This window comes from Ornithorhynchus anatinus, chromosome 19 (genome assembly GCF_004115215.2).
Source record: "Ornithorhynchus anatinus isolate Pmale09 chromosome 19, mOrnAna1.pri.v4, whole genome shotgun sequence".
In the NCBI taxonomy this organism is placed as follows: Eukaryota; Metazoa; Chordata; class Mammalia; order Monotremata; family Ornithorhynchidae; genus Ornithorhynchus; species Ornithorhynchus anatinus.
Window position 1 is genome coordinate 749,716 of NC_041746.1, and position 21,060 is coordinate 770,775.

Genomic DNA, 21,060 nt, shown 5'->3' on the forward strand with positions numbered 1-21,060 from the left:
AGAACAGTGCTGTGCACGTAGTAAGCGCTTAACCAATACCAACATTATTATTATCCAGCACAGAGGAGTGTACTAAATGCTTTCGTATTTATTGAGCGCAGTTTGCAGAGGAGTGTACTTAATGCTTAGGAGAGTACAAAATAAGACACATTCCCTTCCCACAACGAACTTATAGGCCCGAGGGGGAGACGGATATGAATATTAATGAATAAAATCACACAGAGGTTGATGAAGGGGTGGCCGACACAAGGTACTTGATGGGCAAGGCCACTGCGCATGGGCAGTGGGGTTCGACTGCTCGAGCCCCCCCCCCGAGAACTACACTACCCACAAGCCACCGCGAGAGGGCCGGGGAACCTGACCCAGGGGACCTGACCGCAGGAAGTATAGGTGGCCCGGGAGAAAGCCTGCTGGAAAATATAATTCCTTTAAAACTCCTTTCACCCGCTGTACATTCGCCTGCTTCACTCGCACTTCCTTAAAAAGATCGGGAGAGGGACCGACCCGAGGACCCGTCGGAGGGCAAGGGGGCCGCGCAAGAGGCAGACGCGCGCATGCGCTGTCGCGGACGGGGCCGTCGTCCCCCTCCCTGAGTGCGCACGCGCCCCGGCGGCCGACCCCCCCCCCCGTGCGCGCGCGCGCGCGCGCGGCGCGAGACCTCGTGAGGCCCGGGGCGCGCGCTGGAGCGCGCGCGAGGCCCGAGCGGAGGCGCCATGAGCAGCAAAGAAGGTGGAGGGAGCTGGGAACCGACCCCTGCAACGCCCCCTCCTCATCCCTTCTCCCTCCTTTGCAGCTGGAAGAGCAGAGGGCATTGGGCGGGAAAGGCGTGCCCACCTGCCATGGCACCCTCAGCCCAGGCCTTCGAGGCCTTGCCTTTTGCTGAGCCCAATGGAGGCCGGGGCGCCCAGGAGGACACCATCCTCCCTCAAGGGGTCCCTTGGGACAGAGGCGCGATGAGGTGGCCTCCCCAGCCTTGGGGGACCCATGGCTCCTGGCTGGGATGTGCCCCATTCTGCATTCCCAGCTGTTGGGGGGATGCATTTCCAGTGGCAAAGCCATCGTCACTGGGTCCTCCAACCCCGCGCCACTCCAGGCCTCCAATTAACGGAGCCGAAAAGACCCCCGAATCGAGGCTCCTTCGCCTTCAGGGGGTCTGAATCCCCCCAATCCACTTGGTCCCTGGTGCCCAGAGGACACCCCCCCCCCCCATCAACCCCTCCACTCCTCCCCAGCTGGAGTTTCTGCTTCTCTGGTCGCTTCTCAACTGGACCTAGCAAGAGGCGTCGGGCAAAGCTGGGGCTTATAGGATGGAGGTGGGGAGGGAGAGAGGCGAGACCTTCTTCCCCGGGACAGGAGGGAGCCCAGCCTCTGGGGTAGCGAGCAAATCCCAGCCTAAATCTTGTCTTCTCCCCCTAGGGCCGGGCGGATTCCGCAAAAGGAAACACGACAATTTCCCACATGGGCCGAGAAGAGAGGGGAAAGACGACGAGGGTTCGTCCTCGCCGGTGCTGGTCTCGTTTAAGCGTAAGTGTCCTTTCTCTTGGGGTCCAGGGACGGATCCGCACTCGGGGCCGGATTCGAACAAGTGGCGGAGGCCTCCGGGGGAGCGCGATCCGAAGAGCTGTCGAGTCAGGAAGCCTCCTGCTTGAGTCCTTTCACCGTCGGAAGCGCCCGGGTTCCGTCGAGGGCCGGGGTGAGCTGGAGAGGCGGCATTTTAGAAGTCCAGCCGGCACCACCGGGTTGGCACCCGTGGGGCTCTTGGTGGAGAGAAATGAGCGGTTTTAGAAACGAGGACGAGTGGTGTGCGGACTCGACCGAGCCTGGCTTCCCCGGGGGCCCCGGGGCGGCTACCGGACCGTGCCCGCGGCCCCGTGGAAATTAGGTTATTGATCCCTGGATGTTTATCTTTCCTCCGTAAAGTCGAAGGCGTTCCGTTTGGCGAGGGCGACCGCATTTTGAGGCGTTGCTTTTGTTTCTTGTCGAACCGTTCCAGACTCGTCAGGCCCGTCTCCAAACAGGTCGGGTACGTGGGTTTCGTGACAGGGAAGAGGAGTCGTGGAGCAGTCAGGCCTCCTCCCAGCTCAGCCGGTGCCATTTGGCCTGAAGACACCCACGTAGAAAATATTTTCGGCGGCTGGCTTTTGAAGTCAGGATTCTGTTTGCGACAGAGTCAGGTTCCACGGCCTGGGTGGTTGAGAAAGTGGCAGTGGCGAGTGCGTGAGGGAACCGGACCGAGGCGAGGACCGGAAAACTCGGAGCGGGGCTAGGGCTGGGTGACGGCAGTGGGCACCGTCTCCACGCTGGGCGCCAGAAGGAGAACTCTACCCAGTTCGATGCACGGTCTTCCACGGGCCACAGTGTGCCTAGGTTCCAGGAGCTGAACGATAGTTGTAGCGTCTCACCCACTGAGGAAGGCCGCCAGCCGAGGCCCTACTTCACTGTCCCTTCTCCTCCTCTCCTCTTCCTCCTCTTCTCCTCTCCTTGTCTCCTCATCTCCTCCTCTTCCACTCCCTCCTCCTTTCAGGACCGAATCCAGGGTCGGAACTAGCCGAAGGACACACTCTCTTTCTTCTTCTAAGTAGCAAGATTGGGCACAATGGACCATTCTGTTTTCATGGCAGATTGTACTTAGTGTTTTCTTCAATTCGTTCCTTCCTCCTCTCCCCACCTCGTGTGCTCATTTCAGGCTGTGCAGAGTTTGGAGCCTTTGCATTGTAGAGGGGAATTTCTTTCATCTCCGAAATAGGCTCCAGGAGAGGGAAGGACAGACTCCGATCGAGACTATAGAATTTAGGGAGGTAGGCTGTAGTAGTTGATTCAAGTGAAACTTGGTTCAAAATACTGTCGTTTACCCCCCCGCCCCTCCCAAACTCCCGTGCGTCCCCTGAGCACTGGTGATCTCCTAGCCCTCTGTGGCTGTTCTGCTCAACACCATACTAAACTCCAGGAAAGAGTTCACCCCAGAGACACGGTCCCTGGCCGACAATCTGCTAAAAGGCTCCTCCGTCCTCCAAGGCCAACTTCAGAAAAGCTAAGCCGGACCCCCCAGAAGGCTGCCACGGCTGAAGCACTCGGTTGAGCCCATTCCTCAACCAACCCCCCAGCCCGCGTTTTGATGAGTTCTTTTTTAAGTGTTTCAACAGGAACTTGATACCAGGCACGACAAATACGAGAGGCTCGTGAAACTTAGTCGAGATATAACAGTCGAAAGCAAAAGGACCATCTTCCTTCTCCATCGGATTACCAGGTAAGGTTTCCTTCACCTGTTCTCCCCGCACCTCTTCGCTCTTTCCCTCTCTCCCCCTCTCTCAGCATAGGTAACGTCAACAGTGGGCATCACATGTCTGTCGTGGGCAGGGCACAGTCTTAGACGCTGGGGAGCAAAACCAAAAAGACAGGGTCCTTGCCCCGGAGGAACTTACAGTCTAATGGGGAAGGCAAGCAGACGCACATTGATGAAGTCAAAGTTAAAGGAGTGAGAGGGTAGATACAAAACTCCACACCTTGTCTGTACGTGTCTCTGTTCCATCAAACACTTAGCATCCTCTCATCCACCCTTTCTACATTCAGTTGGTCAATCCTGCTGTATTACTTGGTATAGAAATATAAGCTTATAGGGTGCAGCAGTTGGGTTTGAAGGCCCTGGTGGTGATAGATTTTCCCATTGGCATTTTAAGCTTTCAGTGCAAAAATGTGACTTTTTACGAGTACCAGAGAACAATTCCTGGGTCTCATTTCCCCGTTGCGTTTCGGAGCTTCAGTTTTGTCCCGAAATAGCAGGGACTCTAGAACCCTATGTGGAACCCGACTCTGTCACAGACAGAATCCTGCGCCCTTTTCAGCCACAGAAACATTTCCTACGTACTCTGTGTGCTCTAGAACCCCTTCCCCAAGTCTGCAGTGTGCTTGCGGTAGGAACCGGAGCCTAGAAAACCCCACGGTGGGAAGACCGAACGTCAGGAGCCTTGTCCCTTTGTCCCTGCAGCGCTCCAGACGCCGAGGAGATACTGACCGAGTCGGAGAGTAAGCTGGAGGCCGTCAGGCAGAAAATGAAGCAGGTGGCCCAGGAGCTGCTGGGAGAAGACCTGCACCAGTTTCACCGGGCCATCACTCCAGGTCAGGCTCCACCAGGGCACCCACCCAGGGCTTGAGCAGGAGAATCGTCCCGCTGGCCTAGCTTGCCGTGTCTGAACGTGGGTAGAATCAGAGCGCCTGAGTCAAGCAGTCCTGGGTGACTTCAGAATGGGCGGTAGGATTCACTTTTTAACAGTTGTCCTGCAAAGAGAAGCAGTTCAGGCAATATAGATGCTATTTCCTGGGAGTTGCGATTAAAATCGCGGTCCAGTGGGTTCTGGCTTCCCTCCCCGGTCCTCGATGGCAATCTCCTGGTCCCTGAGGGCTCTGGAGCAGTGGTGGTCTGGGTGTGTTCCCCCCCCCCCCCGCCCCCGTGGAACTGGGAGCACGGGTGTCCCCGCTCTCCTGGGGACCCCGTGGGTCGCCACGGCAACCCCAAGGCAGGACTTGTAAGGCCAGGTGCCGGCCAGAAGGACACAAACGATGGAGCCCACGGAGGGGGAGCGGGGTCGGGGGTGAGTCTGGGAGAGAGAGGGAAGCCCGGCCGTCGCACGCAACAGGAACAGCTGGAGAATCGGCAGTGCGACCCTTGGCTTACCTTCCACTTAGGGGCAGCTGGGGGACAGTAGGAGCACTGGCCGATGGCCTAAATGGGGTCCCACCTTCCATAAGCAGGGGTAGAAATGGGGAGAGAGAGCACCAGGAAGGACAACGGACTGGAAGACAGGTCCTTCTCAGGGGAAAGCTTTAAGGCCGAGGTCTCGCCTCGGGAGAGACGTCTAAAAGGTGACGTGAGAATGATTTTCAAGCATCGGAAGTGGTTTTCAGGGATGTCTGGTGACTGTTTTTCTCCATGTAGATGATAAGCTGCTAGAGGGCTGGGTTTGCTTTAGTTGCAGTAGCCGGGCCAGGGCTCTCTGATCATCCTGTTGCCCGAAACAGAGAAAATGGGGCTTTAAATTGGCGGCAGGGGAGGGTCGCGATGGGGCCCTGGGTGGTCACAGCGTGGACAGGGCCCCGCGGGCAGCTCCGGTCCCCAGTCCGGCCGCCCCAGGGGCACAGCGTGCGTGTACGTGTGCCAGCCTACCTGCCTGGGACGATTCCAGTCCAGTTGTGAACCAGACCCACTTGGACTCTGGGGGAGAATGTTGGGGTTTCTTCCTCTGAAGGCTTAGGTCTCCCCTAGGTGAACAGTTAAATACCCCTGAAGGTAGTGGGATCCTCTACCGAGAGCAGATGTTCCCCGTTACTTCGATTAAAAAAAGAAAATGAGCCCTCTCTTTTTCTGACGGCGAGGCTTTTGCTTCCCGGGAAGAGTTAGTTTCCCTCTCCAAGAGAAACCATCTTTTCGAGGAGGGGGCCCTTAGGGCCGGAGAGGCGGCCACCCTTCCAACGGGCTCGGAATGGGCTAGAAAGGTTTGGGTCTGACGGCAGCGGACGGCACAGAGTGGGAGGAAAGGAGGGAGGGAGAGAGGGAGGGCCGCTAAGGAACACTTCCTGCGAATTGGGGATGTTTCTCCGAAGGGAAGGAAGGGCTGTCCCCTTGAGGACTAGGAAGTGAACCGAATCAAGGCTCCCACCTTCCTTCCCTAAGAAAAGCCTCTCTCGGGACTCGTCGGGGAAGCGCCCACGCCTATTTCTCTCCTCCTCCTGCTCAGCCCTCTGCCGCCTCACACGCCTTCAGCCCTCAAAGCCAACCTAGGTCTCTCTTTGCAGTCTCTCAGGCTGGGGAGTTGTCCTCCTCAAGGTTGACAGGAACCCGGGGGTCCTCTCCCGTCAACCTGCAGAGAACGAAAGCTCGCGGTATCCGATCCAGACTCGCCGGGCCCCCCCCCCCCCGCCCGGCTGCCGACAGACGTTCCGCTGGACGTCATCGTTGGGCCAGAATCGGAACCGTCCCGTGATGGCGGGACTCTGGGGGGGCGGGGGGGATCGTTTGCGGCTTGGAATCGTTCCTCCCTTAGAAAGATGAAACAGTTCTTTCGGGGGCCCAGCGGGGCTCGTGCTGTTACTTGTTAAGGGGGGGGCCGGGGGCAGGCGGAGCCTTGCCCCCCCACCCCTCCTAATGGAGCCCCAACGGAAGGCCAGGCCCTGTGTCCTTTACATCCTTATCAGGGCGTCCGGCAGGCGGATTGGCCGGGGGCGGGGGTGTTAGTTAAGCAAACAAGCTAATAATTGGACTCGGGAAGTGGATCTCTGTTTTTGACACTTTCGTGTGCTCCGTCCCAGATCTTCCTCTCTGTTAATATGCCAGAAGCCAAGAACGTCTGGCAAATCCCGCTTCTCTCAGGACCCTCTTGCCTTCCTCCGCCCTAGGAAAGGAAAACGGAACGTGTTGTTGACGGGAAGGCCCACGGGGCAGGAACTCGAGCTTCTCGAGGCTGGGATGCAGCTAGACGAGCTGCGGAAGCACCGGTTTTCGTCTCGGTGGGGCTTTTCCGCTGCCCGTGGGCTCTCTCCGGATGGTTTTGGCGCTTCCCTTGGGGTCGGGAGGGAGCGGGGAGGGACGAGACATTCTTCCCATTTTCCAGATGCAGAAACAGAGGCCCAGAGGAACTCGGTGCCGGTGGTGGTTCCCCCCCCGTGCCGTTGGTGGGCGGGGGTGCCCGGCCAGGCCGGCAGCTGGATCTGACCGGCGAGAGGTGGGAGGGCAGGGGCTGACGTGCCCGGCCCTGTTGTTGGTGTCGAGGTGACTGCGGGGTGCCCGTTGGTTCGGAAACCCCTCTCTACTCTGGCACCCTGGATGGAGGGAAGCGGGGCAGGGGGGCATCTCTTCCCCCCCCCCCCCCCCCCCCGGGAACAGCAGCGCCCTGCCTCTTTCCTGCTGAGTGACCGCAGCCTCGGCACCTACCCTCTCTGGGTCTCGGGATCCTCGTCTGGAAAATGGGGATGAAACGCCTATTCTCCTTCCCACTTGGGCTTTGAACATATGTGGGTTAGGGATTGCGTCGGGTTTGACGATCCTGGATCGACCCCAGTGCTAAGCACAGTACTCGGCTTGTAGTAAACGCTTAATGTACATTGTTATTAGGGCAGGGCAAAGATTGGCTCTAGACTTTTAAAAACACCGCAAACCAGCCCTTGATGGCTTTTCCGCTTTTGCATTTTCTTGGGCAATAGCATGGCCTAGTGGAATGAGCACAGACTTGTGTTCTAATCCCAGCTCTGCCACTTACCTGCAGTGGGACCTCGGGCAACTCACTTCTCTGGGCCTCAGTTTTCCTCTGTAAAATGGGGGTAAGATACCCCTTTTCCTTCCTGCTTAGGCTAGGAGCCCCATGCAGGACAGGGACTGTGGACTGTGTCCAACCAGATTATCTTTTGTATCCGCACCAGAACCTAGGATGGTCCTCAGCACAGAGTGAGCGCTTAACAAATGCAAGTATTAATGTTCGTAGCATTCCGGGACTTTCTCACCTCTTTGTTTGATCATGTTCTTTTCCCGGTGGGCTGCACGTGCCAGAACGCACATCTCCGTCATCCTTCTTAGTTTTTCCTCCAAGGAAAACCTCCTTCAATCTCGGGAATTGAGCGTGCTGTTCAGAAATAATAATGGCGATGAGGATGACGAAGAGGAAGAAACGTTAAGGGACTGAGAGGGAGATTGATGTGGACCACTCAGGAAGTTATAAAACTCAGATTAGCGCAGGAGGGTGAAGAAGAAGATTCATTCATTCATTCAATAGTATTTATTGAGCGCTTACTGTGTGCAGAGCACTGTACTAAACGCTTGGGATGAACAAGTCGGCAACAGATAGAGACAGTCCCTGCCGTTTGACGGGCTTACAGTCTAATCGATGGAGTCACAGGTTCAGCAGAATAGGCTCGATTCCGGTTCAGGGGCCTCTGCGCAGTACTGGGATTTGTTAAGCGGCTCTGTGTGTGGAGAACACTGTGCTGAGCACTGGAGAAGAATAACCAGGTGGGAAATAGACATGCCCCCCTCCCACTCCCTCCTGGGTCTCCTGATCAAAGAAGAAAGTGGCGAGAGCGGACTGGGGATGGACACCAAGACAGAGGGGACCAAAACAATGCTAAAAAAAAAATGGAGGGGAGGCAGCGTGGCCTAGTGGCTAGAGCGCGGGCCTGGGAGTCCACGGACTTGGGTTCTGTTCCCAGCTCCGCACTGGTCTGCCGTGTGACCTTGGGCAAGTCACTTTGCTTCTCTGAGCCTCAGTTTCCTCAACTGTAAGATGGGGGTGCAGTGCCCGCTCTCCCACCGACTTAAATTACGAGCCCCCTGTGAGATGGGGACTGTGTCCAACCTGATTGATTTGTAGGTATCCCGGTGCGTAGAACAGTGCTCATCACAGAGTAAGCGCTTAACAAATACCATAAACCCTCCCCCCAAACTAAAGCAGTGGGGTACCAAAGCTAGAGGAGCAGGGCAGTGGGGGTCCCGTTTCCGGCAGTCTGCCCCCCCCGTGGATCCCCCGGCTTAGCCAAACGTCGGGAACGGTGACCCCGAGACCCTGTTCCGAGAGGGTCAGGCCAGAGGCATCTGGGGGCCACTCTCCCTCCCCAACTCTTTGCCGCGGGGCCAGTCAGCCAGTCGTATTTACTGAGCGCTTACTGTGTGCAGAGCACTGTAGTAAGCGCTCCAGAGAGTACAACAGAACACAACAACAGACACATTCCCTGCCCACAAGGAAGACGGGGGCAGACCCCGGAGCTCCCGCGAACGTTCGGTCGTGAACGCGCCCAACTACGTGACCAAAATAGCCCGGCCGGAGGAAGTTTATTCCGGTAACCCCTTCCTGCCTGCAGGGGCCGGTTCCCGCCGGAGGCTCCGCTTCCCGGAACTCCTTGGGGATTCGGGGTCTTCTGGGAGGAAGCGGGTTCTGACTAACAGGAGACCTGGAGGTTAGCCAAGCAGGGCATGCTGCAGCGCTGGCCCACGCAGCCCCCACTCCTCCCCTCTCCCCGGGCCCCCCCGGGACTCCCCCTCACGCACCCACCTGCTTTTTACATCACGCGTCCGTCTTGAAACGATGAGCCCCCGCCCAGTGCCCCAGCACGCCCACGCGAGCACTCGCACCGGTGAGCTCATCTGTGGGGCAACGAGACCGGGCCTTTCGGCTCGTTGGACGGTTGGGCCGGGTTCGATTTTCTTGCCCCGAGCTGTTCTTGGCGTGAGCCCGAGTCAACAGAAACTTTGGAATTTTGGACGGAGAAAAGATTTGGATGTTTTGGAGAAATCCAACAGAGCGAGACAGTAGCAAGATTTCAGCGTCTTGATCAAAAGACACTTGAAACCTCAGGGTGATGGAAGACGCTTTTTTTTAAAGTTATTTGCTAAGCGCTCAACTATGTACAGCGTGGAGGCACTGTACACCCCAAAACCCAACCCGGCCTGCCCCCCGAGAACTCCCGCCTCCGCACACGCACTCCACGCAGGAGAAATCGGGTTTTCTTCATCATGGCTTTTTGTCTTGCTAAAGAGGAAGATGGCAGCGTTTTCCCAGTGAGACGTTAATGGCTTTTCTTGCGGTGAGAAGCGCCTGCCACGTGTCCTTCCATGCGGTAATCAAACACCATAATGGTGCCGTTTGAGTACCTACTACGTGCTCACCCCTGTACTCGGCACTAAAGTAGAGAACGCTGATAGTGGAGAGTTCAGGGGAAAGGTGACAGACTCAAAGGATGTCGAGGGAAGGTTCCGGCGGGGCAGTTCTTCCATCCCGGATCGTGTACCTAATTGAGTGATTGGGACGGTGGCACGGAAAGATTTTTCTCTCACTCTGCCGCTGTTCTCGCCCATTCCGTCATTGGACTTCTTTCCTTAGTGGGTCCCAGCAAGTGGCCGGAGCCGGTGGGGATTGACCCCTCCGCGAGGGATTGTCCCCGGGTCGAGGGAGCGCAAGAAACCTGTCCGATCTTAGGCGAGCCCGGGATCCGAGGGAGGGAGCGGCCAAGGAAGCCAAGGAAGGCCGGTTCGGCTGAAGGCGCTGGGGTTGGAGCTGAGAGCTGAAAGAGAGGAGGACTGGGTAAGGGGACGGGGGAGGGATCCAGCGGCGGGTGGGGGCGGCGGAGGGAACGAGCAAGCGGGGCCCGCCTTGATCGGCCTCCCAGACCGAGGGATCGCCCATTTGGTATCTCTCCTCTGAGAAATGTCTGTTTTGGCGGGTTCCGTGAGCCCCCCGGCCCCGTGCTGCTGGGTGGGAGCGAGAGGTTGGCAGGGACGGTCTCACCGGCTCGCTGCTGCTTCTTCCCCTGACTGACCCGTTGCGTCGGGCCCACCCGGCAGGTCTCCAGGAATACGTCGAGGCGGTGTCTTTCCAACACTTCATCAAAACGCGATCGCTCATCAGCGTGGAGGAGATCAATCGTCAGCTGGTGTTCGCGATCGAAGACCCCGGGGAGGAGGAGCGGTCGGTAAGCATTTTGGATCCCGGGGTTCGAGCCTCCCAAAGATGGGATGTTTGGGGTTGCCGGGGCAGCGGGATGAGGTACGGCCAGCGCTCTGAGGAGCGGAGGGCATCCTGGCGGAGGCGGGGTTCCAGGCTTCCGCCCAAGCCGCGGGGGCCGCTGTCCTGCCGGCGAGTCCCGGGGAGTCGGGGGGACTGAGACCCTGGCTCGTCATCTCCCGATGCGCGGCGGCCTGCCGAGGGAACCGGTCTCCTTGGTTTACTGAGTCCGGCCAGGTCTCTTCCTCGGTTTTCTCTCTGGGGAAGCGTCAAGAGAGTTAGGGCAAGCATTAGGTTTTTGGGGAATGGGGGCTTTCTGAACCCTGAGGCCGGGGACCGTCCCATCGGGGTGATGGGGGCCGGGCCCCTGCAGCTTGGAAGGCTGGACTCCCGGCCCCCTGCGTTCCCATCTCTCCGTGACACAGACAGAGAAGGTCCCATCAGCCCCTGGGCGGCCCACCTGGTGGCCTTCTGGCCCGTTGGCTCTTTCATTCCGTCCTTGTCCCCCGACCCGTGTGCTCCGTGGGTGGAACTGGGCCTGGGACGCTCGGCGCGCACGGAGGGAGCGCTGCAGGCGTCCTTTCCGGTCGAGGCGGATGACTCATTTTTCCCGCATCTTGAGTCGTTCCCGGGACAAAATCCAGTGATGCGTGAGGACTGTTTCTCCCGTTCCCTCTTGGGGGTGGTGGGGGTCAGGCTCCCCAGGCTGGACGGTCCCCCCAGACGATCCTCCTGGGATTGGTGAGAGCGGGTAAGACGGGAAAGGGGAGGCAGGCGATGGGGATCTGACCCCTGCAAGTGGAACTCGGGTTCCAAAAGCAGTTTTCTCACCGCCCCCTTCCCCGTGAGCCGGTTCAGAAGGAACCGGGTGGGTCGAGGGGGAGAGGAGCGATGGGGAGGGGGGTGACTCTCGTCCCGGCCTCCCGCCCCGCCCCGTCTCACGCTGCCGTGCCGGGCGCTCTCCTCGGCAGCTCCCTCCTGCGACCCAGAGCGGGCCGCCCGGCCCCTGCAGCCTGCAGGTGACCCCAGTGGACTACCTCCTGGGGGTGGCCGACCTGACCGGGGAGCTGATGAGGCTGTGCATCAGCAGCGTGGGCAACGGGGACATGGACACCCCCTTCGAGGTGAGCCGCTTCCTGCGGCAGGTGTACGACGGCTTCTCTTTCATCGGCAACACCGGCCCCTACGAGGTGTCCAAGAAGCTGTACGTGCTGAAGCAGAGCCTGGGCAAAGTGGAGAACGCCTGCTACGCCCTGAAGGTGCGGGGCTCCGAGATCCCCAAGCACATGCTGGCGGATGTGTTTGCCGCCAAAGCCGACCCCATCGACCGGGAGGAGGGCATCGCGTAGCGGTCGTCGCCTCCTGCCTCGGGGCGGGGAGGGGGCCGGCCGCCGCGGGGACGACCCATCTCTTGCCCCGCGCGTTGTCGTACTGAACTTTCCGTGTTTCCGAGCGAAGGGCCTCTCGCGCTCCCATCAGTAGACGGCCCCGTGCGGCTTGCGGGTGTCCGAGCGGCCCGCCGGCCCGCTGCGGTGACGTCGGATCCCCCGGCCCCCGGCCCCTTCCCCTTCCACCCCCACTGCGGCAGCTCCTGGGCTCTGGTGTGTGGCTTGCAGAAGGCTCCGGTGCATCCTTGACTCTCTCACCTGATCAGAGCCGCCCGTCGGGCCCCACGCTCCGAAACAGTGGCCTACCTGGTCCGGCCTCCCGCCTCCCGCCCCGTCAGCCGGCGTTCCTGTTTCCGACCGGATGCCAAGCCGAGGTGCCACGGAGAGAGGTGGGGCCCGAGCTGGCCGGTTGGCAGGTGGGCCGGGGGAGGCGGTTCCCCAAACTAGGGACCCCTCAGGTGAGTGATTTCCGGGAGAACGGTCTGAATGGCAAACTCCGGATGCCGTTAGCTGTCCTTTTCTCGGCTTGGGTCTCTGTCGACTGTGGCCCCCCCCACACCCCCCGGCCCTCCCGGTCGTCCGGCGGCAGTCAGAGCTCGGAGCCGACCGGACTACCCCCCGTTGCGAGCAAATGAACGCCAAGTAGGATCCGTACGTGGGAAATCTCACCCTTGCTGGTGTCCCCTTTTCGGTGTTAGGGCCCTCTCCCTGGGCTTCTTGCTTCTTTGGCATTTCTCTGTAGAAGGTGGGAGGGAAAACTTCCAAGTGAGCCAGCTGACCCTAAAACTGCCCACCCGGTGATTTCTGCTACCCGAGGGCGCTCAGGAAACGGGATCCGAGCAGTTGGCCCTTCCCGACTCCATGGTCCAGCCGACCGACGGCACGGTTTCGGGAACCCCCTCCACCCCAGGCCCACCTCAGCAACCAGGGGCAGCTTGCCACGGTGGCACCTGTACTCACCCGCGCGGGCCACGGTGGCTCCCGAGCCCTCGGGGCCAGGCAGCCAGGAGGTCTACGCTGTGGGGACCAAGGCTCGGATGTGGCGGGAGTTTGAACAACTCCTCCCCTCTGTGCCTTTTCGAAGCGGATTTCTGGGTCACACTCACGTTCCCCGCCCGGCGCTCGCCATCATCCGGCCCCGGTGGCGTTTCCTACCGTTGACGCGGTTGTCCTGGCCACCGTTCTGCCGTTCGGCCTCGGTTCGTCAGACTTAAGGCACCTGTTTTCCCCAAAACGTTTTGAATAAATCTGTTTTAAAACTACCAGTCTCAGGGAGGCGCTGCCGGTGTATTCATTTGATCGCCAGTGGAGCGGGGAAGGCCACAGAGACCCAGGGGAGGACATTCGCGTTTGGGAAAGGGAACCGTGACAAAATGGAGAACTGACACCGGGAAACCAAAAGCCATGAGGGCAGAGGAAGCGTTTTAAGGACACGGTGAGACGAAGCCACAGACGGTGCTGCGTCCGGTTGGAAACTGGAAAACGGTTGCTTTGGAAGGAGCTGCGTGTCCCACCCCCAGCAAGAAGGGAGGGGCTCTCTCTGAGGAGAAGCTTCGTGAGGGACGAGAGACTACGGAGGCAAAAGGAAACAGCAACAAACATCCAACGCGGCCACGTGATCGGGGACAACCATTTTGTGGGGACACTGCGGCGGGGCCGTGGATCCCACGTTGGCCTTTCCGGCCCTTTCTTAGGGAGACCTCACCGTCTCGACTGTCGTCTTTGAGTTCGGAGGACAGCTGTAGACACGGCGCTCTGCGCAAAGGAAGTGCCTAATGGATGCCGTTACTATTGCAACAGATGGTGTTCGTTAAGCACTCATTAGGTGCTGCGTGCTGTACTCGTCACGGGGGTAGTTTCCGGGTAATCCGGTCGGATGCGGTCCCCGTCCCACCCGGGGCTTGCAGTCTAAGAGGGAAAGCGAGCCCCGTTCGGGGAGACTCAGGCTCAGAGAGGTGAAGTCATTTGCCCGAGGCCCCCCCACAGCCACCCCTCTCCCGGGGAGACCTTTTAGGAATGACCGTAATTGGCGAGGGGAGCCAGGGGCCTTTAATTCTCCTACGGCTCCGTCCGAGTGGCCCGTGCGGCCCGGCGAAATCAACGCGCCGCCCGGACCGGTTGGGGAATCCAAGGAAACTTTCTAGGCCTGGTTCGCCCCTGGCCAAAAATTCAAGACTGCAAAGAATCTGGAGCTGGAGGAAAGCACGTAGGACCCTTAAAGCGCTCGAGCAGATGGCAAGTCGGCGGGGAATGACCTGAAAACTGTTTTGCTCAAGGAAACGGCTCTCCCCTGGCCTTCCCCCAAGACAGTCGCCCTTGACTGGTCAAAAAGCAAAGGATCCGGCCAAACCGGTTTCTCCGCGAGGCGCTGCTGGGTGTCCGTCCCGTCGCCCCGTCCCCGTCCCCCCGCGCCCTCCCCGTCCTCCTCGTCCTCCTCCGTCCCCTCCCCTCCTCCTCCGTTTCTCCCGTTGTCCCCGCGGGAGCCGTGGGGCTGCCTGGGGCGCGGCCAGCTGGGGTGAGGTCATAGCAGATGTGTTCTGGGAGGCTGCAGAGTGGGCTAAAACCGTCTGCCTTTTGTCTCAACCAAGACTCGGTCTTTCTTTTCTGGGCCGGTTGGAGCTCGGAACCTTATAAGGAAATAGTCCCTCCGAGCTCCGAGGTCCCGAGCCCCAGACCCGGGGCGCCCCCCTCCGCCGCAAGCGCGGCGCTTAGCAAATACCACTATGAGAGCGCGTGCCGCCGGTGCCGTCCCAAAACCTGGGGGGGCGGCCGGCGGCCCGAGGGAGCCGGCCGTCACCGGGAGGCCCACCGGCTTCGCCGCTGACCGAGGGGGGCGGCCGGCTCCCTCCCCGGGGACCCGGGAAGCCGTCTCGGGGAGCTGGGTGCCCGCCAGGTTGGAGGCGGGGGACTGGGCTGAATGACCTCGAGGAGGGCCTTGTACTTGGGCTAGAGTTGGGGAGCCCAGCTGGCTCAGTCGGGGCTCAGCCAGCATCGAAACCTCGGGTCTTAAAGGAGGATAAGTGACTGATAATTGTGGTATTTAAGCACTTGCTGCGTGCCAGACACTGTGTTAAGCGCTGGGGTAGATATGCAAGGTAGGTTGGACACAGTCCCCGGCGAGGACAGGTATTGAATCCCCATTTTGCAGTCAAGGAAGCGGAGGCACGGGGAAGTGAAGTGACCTGCCCAGGGTCACAGCCGGCGGTCGGTGGAGCTGAGATTGGAACCCAGGTCTCCAGGTCTCCAGACTCCCAGGCCCGTGGGTCTTTGCACGAGGCCCCGCTGGCCTGGCGGGATGTGCCCGTGTGGGAGGGCCAGCGTGTAAAAGGCGGCACCGGCCCTTCCGTGACTTCCGCGGGGGAGGTCGAGGTGGCGAGGCAGCGGCGGGCTCGTCTCGGCGGATCTCCAGTTCCGCCGGTCAATCCACAAGTAGTCAACCGGTGGTATTTCCCGAGTGCCTACTACCCAGTGCGCTGGATCGAGCGCTCGGAAGAGAGCCCCTCAGCTGGAGCCAGACACACGTTCCCTTTTGCCTTCGAAGAGCTGGTGCTGTAGTGGACACCGAACAGAGGTGATCCTTTGCACATTCGGGGAGCCAGTGAGGAAGACATTCACTGTTCCAAGAGGGAGGAGCAGAAGAAATGAAAAAGCAGCGTGGCCTAGTGGATAGAGCGCAGGCCGGGCAGTCAGAAGGACTCCGCCCCTTGTCTGCTGGGTGACCTTGGGCCCGTCACTTCACTTCTCTGAGCCTCAGTTACCTTATCTGTAGAGTAGGGAATAAGACCGTGAGCCCCACGCGGGACCCGGACCGTGTCCATCCCGATTAGCTTGTATCCATCCCAACGCTTAGTAGGGTACTTGGCACAGAGTAAGCGCTTAGCAAACACCGTAAAAAAAATCCAAAGAAACCCGCTGACTCCGGTTTCGCTCTGGAGAGCGGGCGAACCTTCAGGCCTCCGGGCTCCTCTCCGCCCTTCGCTGGTTCTCACGCTTCGGTTTTAAGTTCCAGAAAGAACAGAAGTCTCCCCGCCGACGTTATTCCGGGCTCGGCCCCTCGGCCCGCCGGTCCAGAACTCTGCCTCCGACAACGGCGCGGGGAAGGCTCGTACGTGCCGGTCGCCCTCCTGGACACCCGCCCTCTGTATTTTATTTTTGTGGTATTGGTGCTTACCGTTTGCCTTGTACCGTACCAAGTGCCGGGCTAGATACAAGGTAATCAGTAATAATAAGAACGATGGTGGTATTTATTAAGTGCTTACTATGTCCCAGGCACTGTATTAAGTACGGGGGTGGAGACTGTAAGCTCGTGGTGGGCAGGGAATGTGCCTGTTGATTGTTATAGCCGTAGTCCCCCGAGCGCCAAGTACAGGGCTCTGCACACAGTGAGCGCTCAATAAATACAGTTGGATGAATGAATGCAAGCAAATCGGGCTGGTTACGGTCCCTGTCCCACACGGGGCTCACGGTCTCAACCCCAATCTTACGGATGAGGTAACCTAGGCACAGAGAGATTAAGCGACTCGCCCGAGGTCACACAGCAGACAAGTGGCAGAGCCGGGATAATGACCCAGGTCCTTCCGGCTCCCAGACCCGGGCCGTGTTCACTAGGCCACGCTGCTTCTCTGGCCTGTCCAGACCAAGGCATTCTGACTTCTTTTAATGGTATTTTTTTAAGCGCTTACTGTGCGCCAGGCACCGTTCTAAATCCTGGGGTAGATACAAGTTGATGAGGTTGGACACGGTCCCTGTCCCACTTAGGGCCCATTTTACAGATGAGGCAACTGAGGCCTAGAGTAGTTAAGCGACTGGCCCGAGGTCACAGAGCAGACGAGCGTCAAAGCCCGGACTTTCCGCCGTCCCTCCCCGTGTGGAACCCGCTTCGTCCTCCCGATTCTCCCGGTTGTCCTCGTCGGTGGTGGCGGCCTTCCCTTCCCCTTCCCTCCCGAAATGTGAGCGTAGCTAGGACGGGGCGGGTCTCGGGGGGAAGACTGTACTGAGCTGCCTTCGTGGGCGTGTGTACCTTTACCCTCCCGTCCTCCGTGGACCAGGGCTTGGGTAAATCAGCCCAACGCCGACGCCTCGGGGTGAGAAGACTCCTCCCGCGTGGCGCGCGCCCAGTATGCGCCAAGCACTGTGTCGAGCCGGTCGGGAAGAAAGCGGAAAACTGTGACGGGGCCAGCCAGAGTCCACTCACTGGGTCACAGCTGTGGCACGATGTCTCGGCAGTGGCCCCGGGGCCCTGTCAGACCGCCCCCCGCCCGGCGCCCAGCCCCCGGCCCGGACAGGACGACACGCGCTCTCACACGCACGCACCGTCACCCGGTAGGCGCCGACATCTGGTTTTCACTTTAAATGGTTCCCTTTGTCTTGTCACCATGGAAGAAAAAAACAGAAAAGCCACCCGGAAAAGCCTTGGAAGCTAATCAGCTCCAAATGAACTTTTGGACAGAAGGGCCCGAAACTCGGGATGAAAAGTTTTTCCTCTGTGGCTGCTGCCAAGCCCGTCTCTGACCCAGAGCTCAGCGAGGGTTAGCCGTCGGTCTCTGGGCGAGTCCTCGGCCTTGACCACGCAAACCCCGCTCTCGGACGAGAGCCCCGGCGACCGACCGACAAAGGGAAAGGCCACCTCAGCCCAGCCCCGCGGCCGGAGAGCCGGGACGTTAGCGTCGACCGCTCGTTCTCTAGAGAGAAGGGATTTCCGTATCGACCCCTTGTAGGAGTCAAGTCCCCCAGCTTCTGCACGATTCTGGGAAGGGCCGCCCGGTCCGACTGGGGATGGGACAAAGGACACCCCGGAGCCAAGGCGGGGGCAGAAAGACTCCTCGTCCCCCCACCCCTGCCCGTCCCCTCTTCCCCGACCCTCTGCCGCAGCCCAGGTGAGACGAAGGAGGGAGATTTGCCGGAATCCCTTTCCGAGAAGGGAAAGAGAAGAGGGAAAAAGTCGAGGGGGAAGAGAAGGGAGGAAAGGGGAGGCGAAAAGACAGAAGATTGGTCTTGGGAGCCACTGGGCGTGACCCGTGCCAACCGCAGAAAAGTAGCAAGACCCCGGCCCCGAGGTTGCCCCCATCCAGGGCAGACCATCGGCTCATCTCTGGAGCCCCTCAAGGAGAAGGGTCACGCCTACCGGCGTCGACGCAGGACTCTCTCAGGGAAAGCGTTCCCACATGGAAAGGGCAGAGGATTCGGCGCCGTTTATGTCGTCCTAACCGTATTTCCTTGAAGAAGAGATTCCCGCCTACTCTCATCCGAGGGTGGAGGACTCACTGCCCTCCACTTCTTCAGAAGAGGAATTTTCATGGAGAACGGGGAACTGAGAGAAGCAGCACGGCTCATGGAAAGAGCCCGGGCCCGGGAGCCAGAGGACCTGGGTTCTAATCCCAGCTCCGCCCCTCGTCTGCTCGGTGACCTTGGGCAAGTCACTTAACTTCTCTGGGCCTCGGCTCCCCTCCAGACCGTAAGCTCGTCGTGGGCAGGGGATGCCTCTGGTGGTGTGTCGTACTCTCCCAGGCGCTTAGTAAAGCATTCTGCACACAGTAGGAGCTCAATAAATACGATCGAATGAATGAATATTGTACTCTCCTAAGAGTTTAGTACAGAGCTGTGTACATAGTAAGTGCTCAATATGATTGACTGACCTCAGTTACCCCGTGTATAAAATGGGGATCGAGATTGGGAGCACCCTGCGGGACGTGGACTTCTTCCAACCTGATCGCCATCTATCCCAGCGTACAGTGCAGTGCTTGGGACACCGGAGGCGCTTAACAAGTACCGTTAAAAAAACCCCAAGCAAACAACTAGGGGGAGGAGTCAGGGAAGCATTTCAGTATTTGGATTCTTCTCGGCTATGAGAGACACAGGATTCTGCGGCGAGGGTGTGCGTCTACTTGATGGCGCGGGGATGATGCCCCCTGGCATGTGGGACCAGTGGCTGGCTCTAATAAAGGGGGGGTCTGCCAATCAATCAGTCATACTTACTGAGCGCCTGCCGCGGGCAGAGCACTGTACTAAGTGTTTAGACTGTCATAAGCCGCGAGCTGGGGCGGGGGCCCCTTGATAACGGTCACCTAGCGAGCCGGGCCTTGTTACTCGGGCCGGAGGGTCGTGGGAATGGGATGGGGCGGAAGGTAGGGGAAGAGGGAGGGAAATGAGGAGAAGCCCCCGGAAAGGATTTTCTCCTCATCTCTATCACTCGTGAATCGTATTTCTCGTCTGTCCGTCTCCCCCGATCAGACCGTAAGCCCGTCAAACGGCAGGGACCGTCTCTCTCTGTTGCCGACTTCTTCGTTCCAAGCGCTTAGTACAGTGTTCTGCACATAGTAAGCGCTCAATAAAGACTATTGAATGAATGAATAGGTGGGCGGCACAGCGCTCTGCGCACAGCAGGTGCCCGGCACGGCCCTGCACACACCCTAAAGACCCAGCATAGGTGTCTGAATTCAGAAGGCGTTCAGAAAGTACTACCGCGAGACCGGCTGCGGCGGACACGCAGGGCCGCGGGCCGGCAGAGGATAAGGGGAAGGGAGCCCGAGGGACTGACCGGGAGGACGGCGCGGAGGAGCTGCTGCTCCCTCGTGATTTTCCCCCCAAATCCCGGAGGACGGCGCGGAGGAGGTGCTGCCCCCTCGTGGTGGCCCCGCCCTCCGGGCGCCCAGCGAAGGGCGGTGCTGCCCCCTCGTGGTCGCCGCCACCTACCGCCCCGGGGGCCATCGGAGAGCGGTGCTGCCCCCTCGTGGTCGCTTCCCTAGCTGCGCGGCGAGGGCTGTGGGTCGGCTGGAAATAATAATAATAATTAATAATAATAATAATAATAATAATAATAATAATAATGTTTTAAGCACTAACTAGGTGCCAAGCACTGTTCTAAGCGCCGGGATAGAGGCAAGGTCACCAGAGTGGACCCAATCCCTGTCCCACATGGGGCTCCAAGCAGCGTGGCTCAGTGGCAGGAGCCCCGGTTTAGGAGTCAGAGGTCACGGGTTCTAATCCCGACTCTGCCACTTGTCTGCTGTGTGACCTTGGGCAAGTCACTTCACTTCTCTGTGCCTCGGTTACCTCATCTGTAAAAGGGGGATTCAAAAACCTGAGCCCCACGGGGGACGATCTGGTTACTCTGTATCTCCCCCGGCGCTTAGAATAGTGCTCTGCACATAGTAAGCGCTTAACAAACAAATACCGTAATTATTATTTTCCAGATGAGGGGGCTGAAGCCCAGAGAAGTGACTTACCCAAGATCCCACAGCAGACACGTGACGGAGGCGGGATTAGAACCCACGACCGCCGACTCCCAAGCCCTTGCTCTCGCCACTAGGCCATGCCGGGCATCGGTCACCGGGCCCCGGGGTCCGGCCGGCCGTCTGCGAGAGGGGAGGGGGTCTCAGCCCCACTGACCACTGGGGTGCGAAGAGGGAGGGACGAGTGGGGGTCAGCGAGACCACCCCGCCCGAGCCTGGAAGCCAGAAACGGAGAGGCCTCCGGGTCCCTGACCTGAAGGCCGAGGGGATTCCCCCCCCCCCACCCCTCCACCTTTCACATAAAAAATAAATAAATGATGGTCTTTGTTAATAATAATAATGTTGGTATTTGTTAAGCGCTTACTATGTGCAGAGCACTGTTCTAAGCGCAGGGGGGAGATACAGAAGCAGCGTGGCTCAGTGGAAGGAGCCCGGGCTTGGGAGTCAGAGGTCATGAGTTCGAATCCCGACTCCGCCCCTTGTCAGCTGGGTGACTGTGGGCAAGTCACTTGACTTCTCTGTGCCTCAGTGACCTCATCTGTAAAATGGGGATTAACTGTGAGCCTCACGTGAGACAACCTGATGACCCTGTATCTACCCCAGCGCTTAGAACAGTGCTCTGCACATAGTAAGCGCTTAACAAATACCAACATTTTTATTATTATTACAGGGTAATCAGGTTGTCCCACGTGAGGCTCACAGTCTTCATCCCCATTTTACAGATGAGGTCACTGAGGCACCGAGAAGTGAAGTGACTTGCCCACCGTCACACAGCTGACAAGTGGCAGAGCCGGGATCGTTAATAATAATGTTGGTATTTGTTAAGCGCTTACTATGTGCAGAGCACCGTTCTAAGCGCTGGGGTAAACACAGGGGAATCAGGCTGTCCCACGTGGGGCTCACAGTCTTAATCTCCATTTTACAGATGAGGGAACTGAGGCACAGAGAAGTTAAATGACT

The 21,060-nt window shown here is 59.1% G+C and overlaps 1 protein-coding gene and 1 long non-coding RNA gene across 6 annotated transcripts; one reads left to right on the forward strand and one right to left on the reverse strand.

Annotated features, from left to right (window-relative positions):
* The first annotated feature begins 640 nt into the window (after window positions 1-640).
* Window positions 641-13,128, forward strand: TSNAX (translin associated factor X). 4 transcript variants are annotated; one of them, XM_001513963.3, is made up of 6 exons: window positions 641-729; window positions 1,417-1,524; window positions 3,133-3,247; window positions 3,986-4,116; window positions 10,322-10,449; window positions 11,453-13,128. In XM_001513963.3, the coding sequence occupies exons 1-6, from the start codon at window positions 714-716 to the stop codon at window positions 11,828-11,830; spliced, it is 876 nt and encodes a 291-aa protein (XP_001514013.1). In that variant the 5' UTR covers window positions 641-713; the 3' UTR covers window positions 11,831-13,128. The 4 variants fall into 4 exon arrangements, with proteins under 4 accessions (XP_001514013.1, XP_007662921.1, XP_028903436.1 ...); XM_007664731.2 differs by having other exon boundaries at window positions 3,144-3,247; XM_029047603.1 differs by lacking the exon at window positions 641-729 and having other exon boundaries at window positions 1,293-1,524.
* Window positions 3,503-11,453, reverse strand: LOC103169393. Of its 2 annotated transcripts, XR_003753752.2 has the most exons (5): window positions 10,942-11,453; window positions 10,266-10,739; window positions 9,033-10,041; window positions 7,492-7,610; window positions 3,503-4,275 (listed from the first exon to the last, which is right to left on the reverse strand). It is a non-coding gene; the product is annotated as an uncharacterized LOC103169393 (long non-coding RNA). The 2 variants fall into 2 exon arrangements; XR_485709.4 differs by having other exon boundaries at window positions 9,033-10,739.
* Window positions 13,129-21,060: the final 7,932 nt, after the last annotated feature.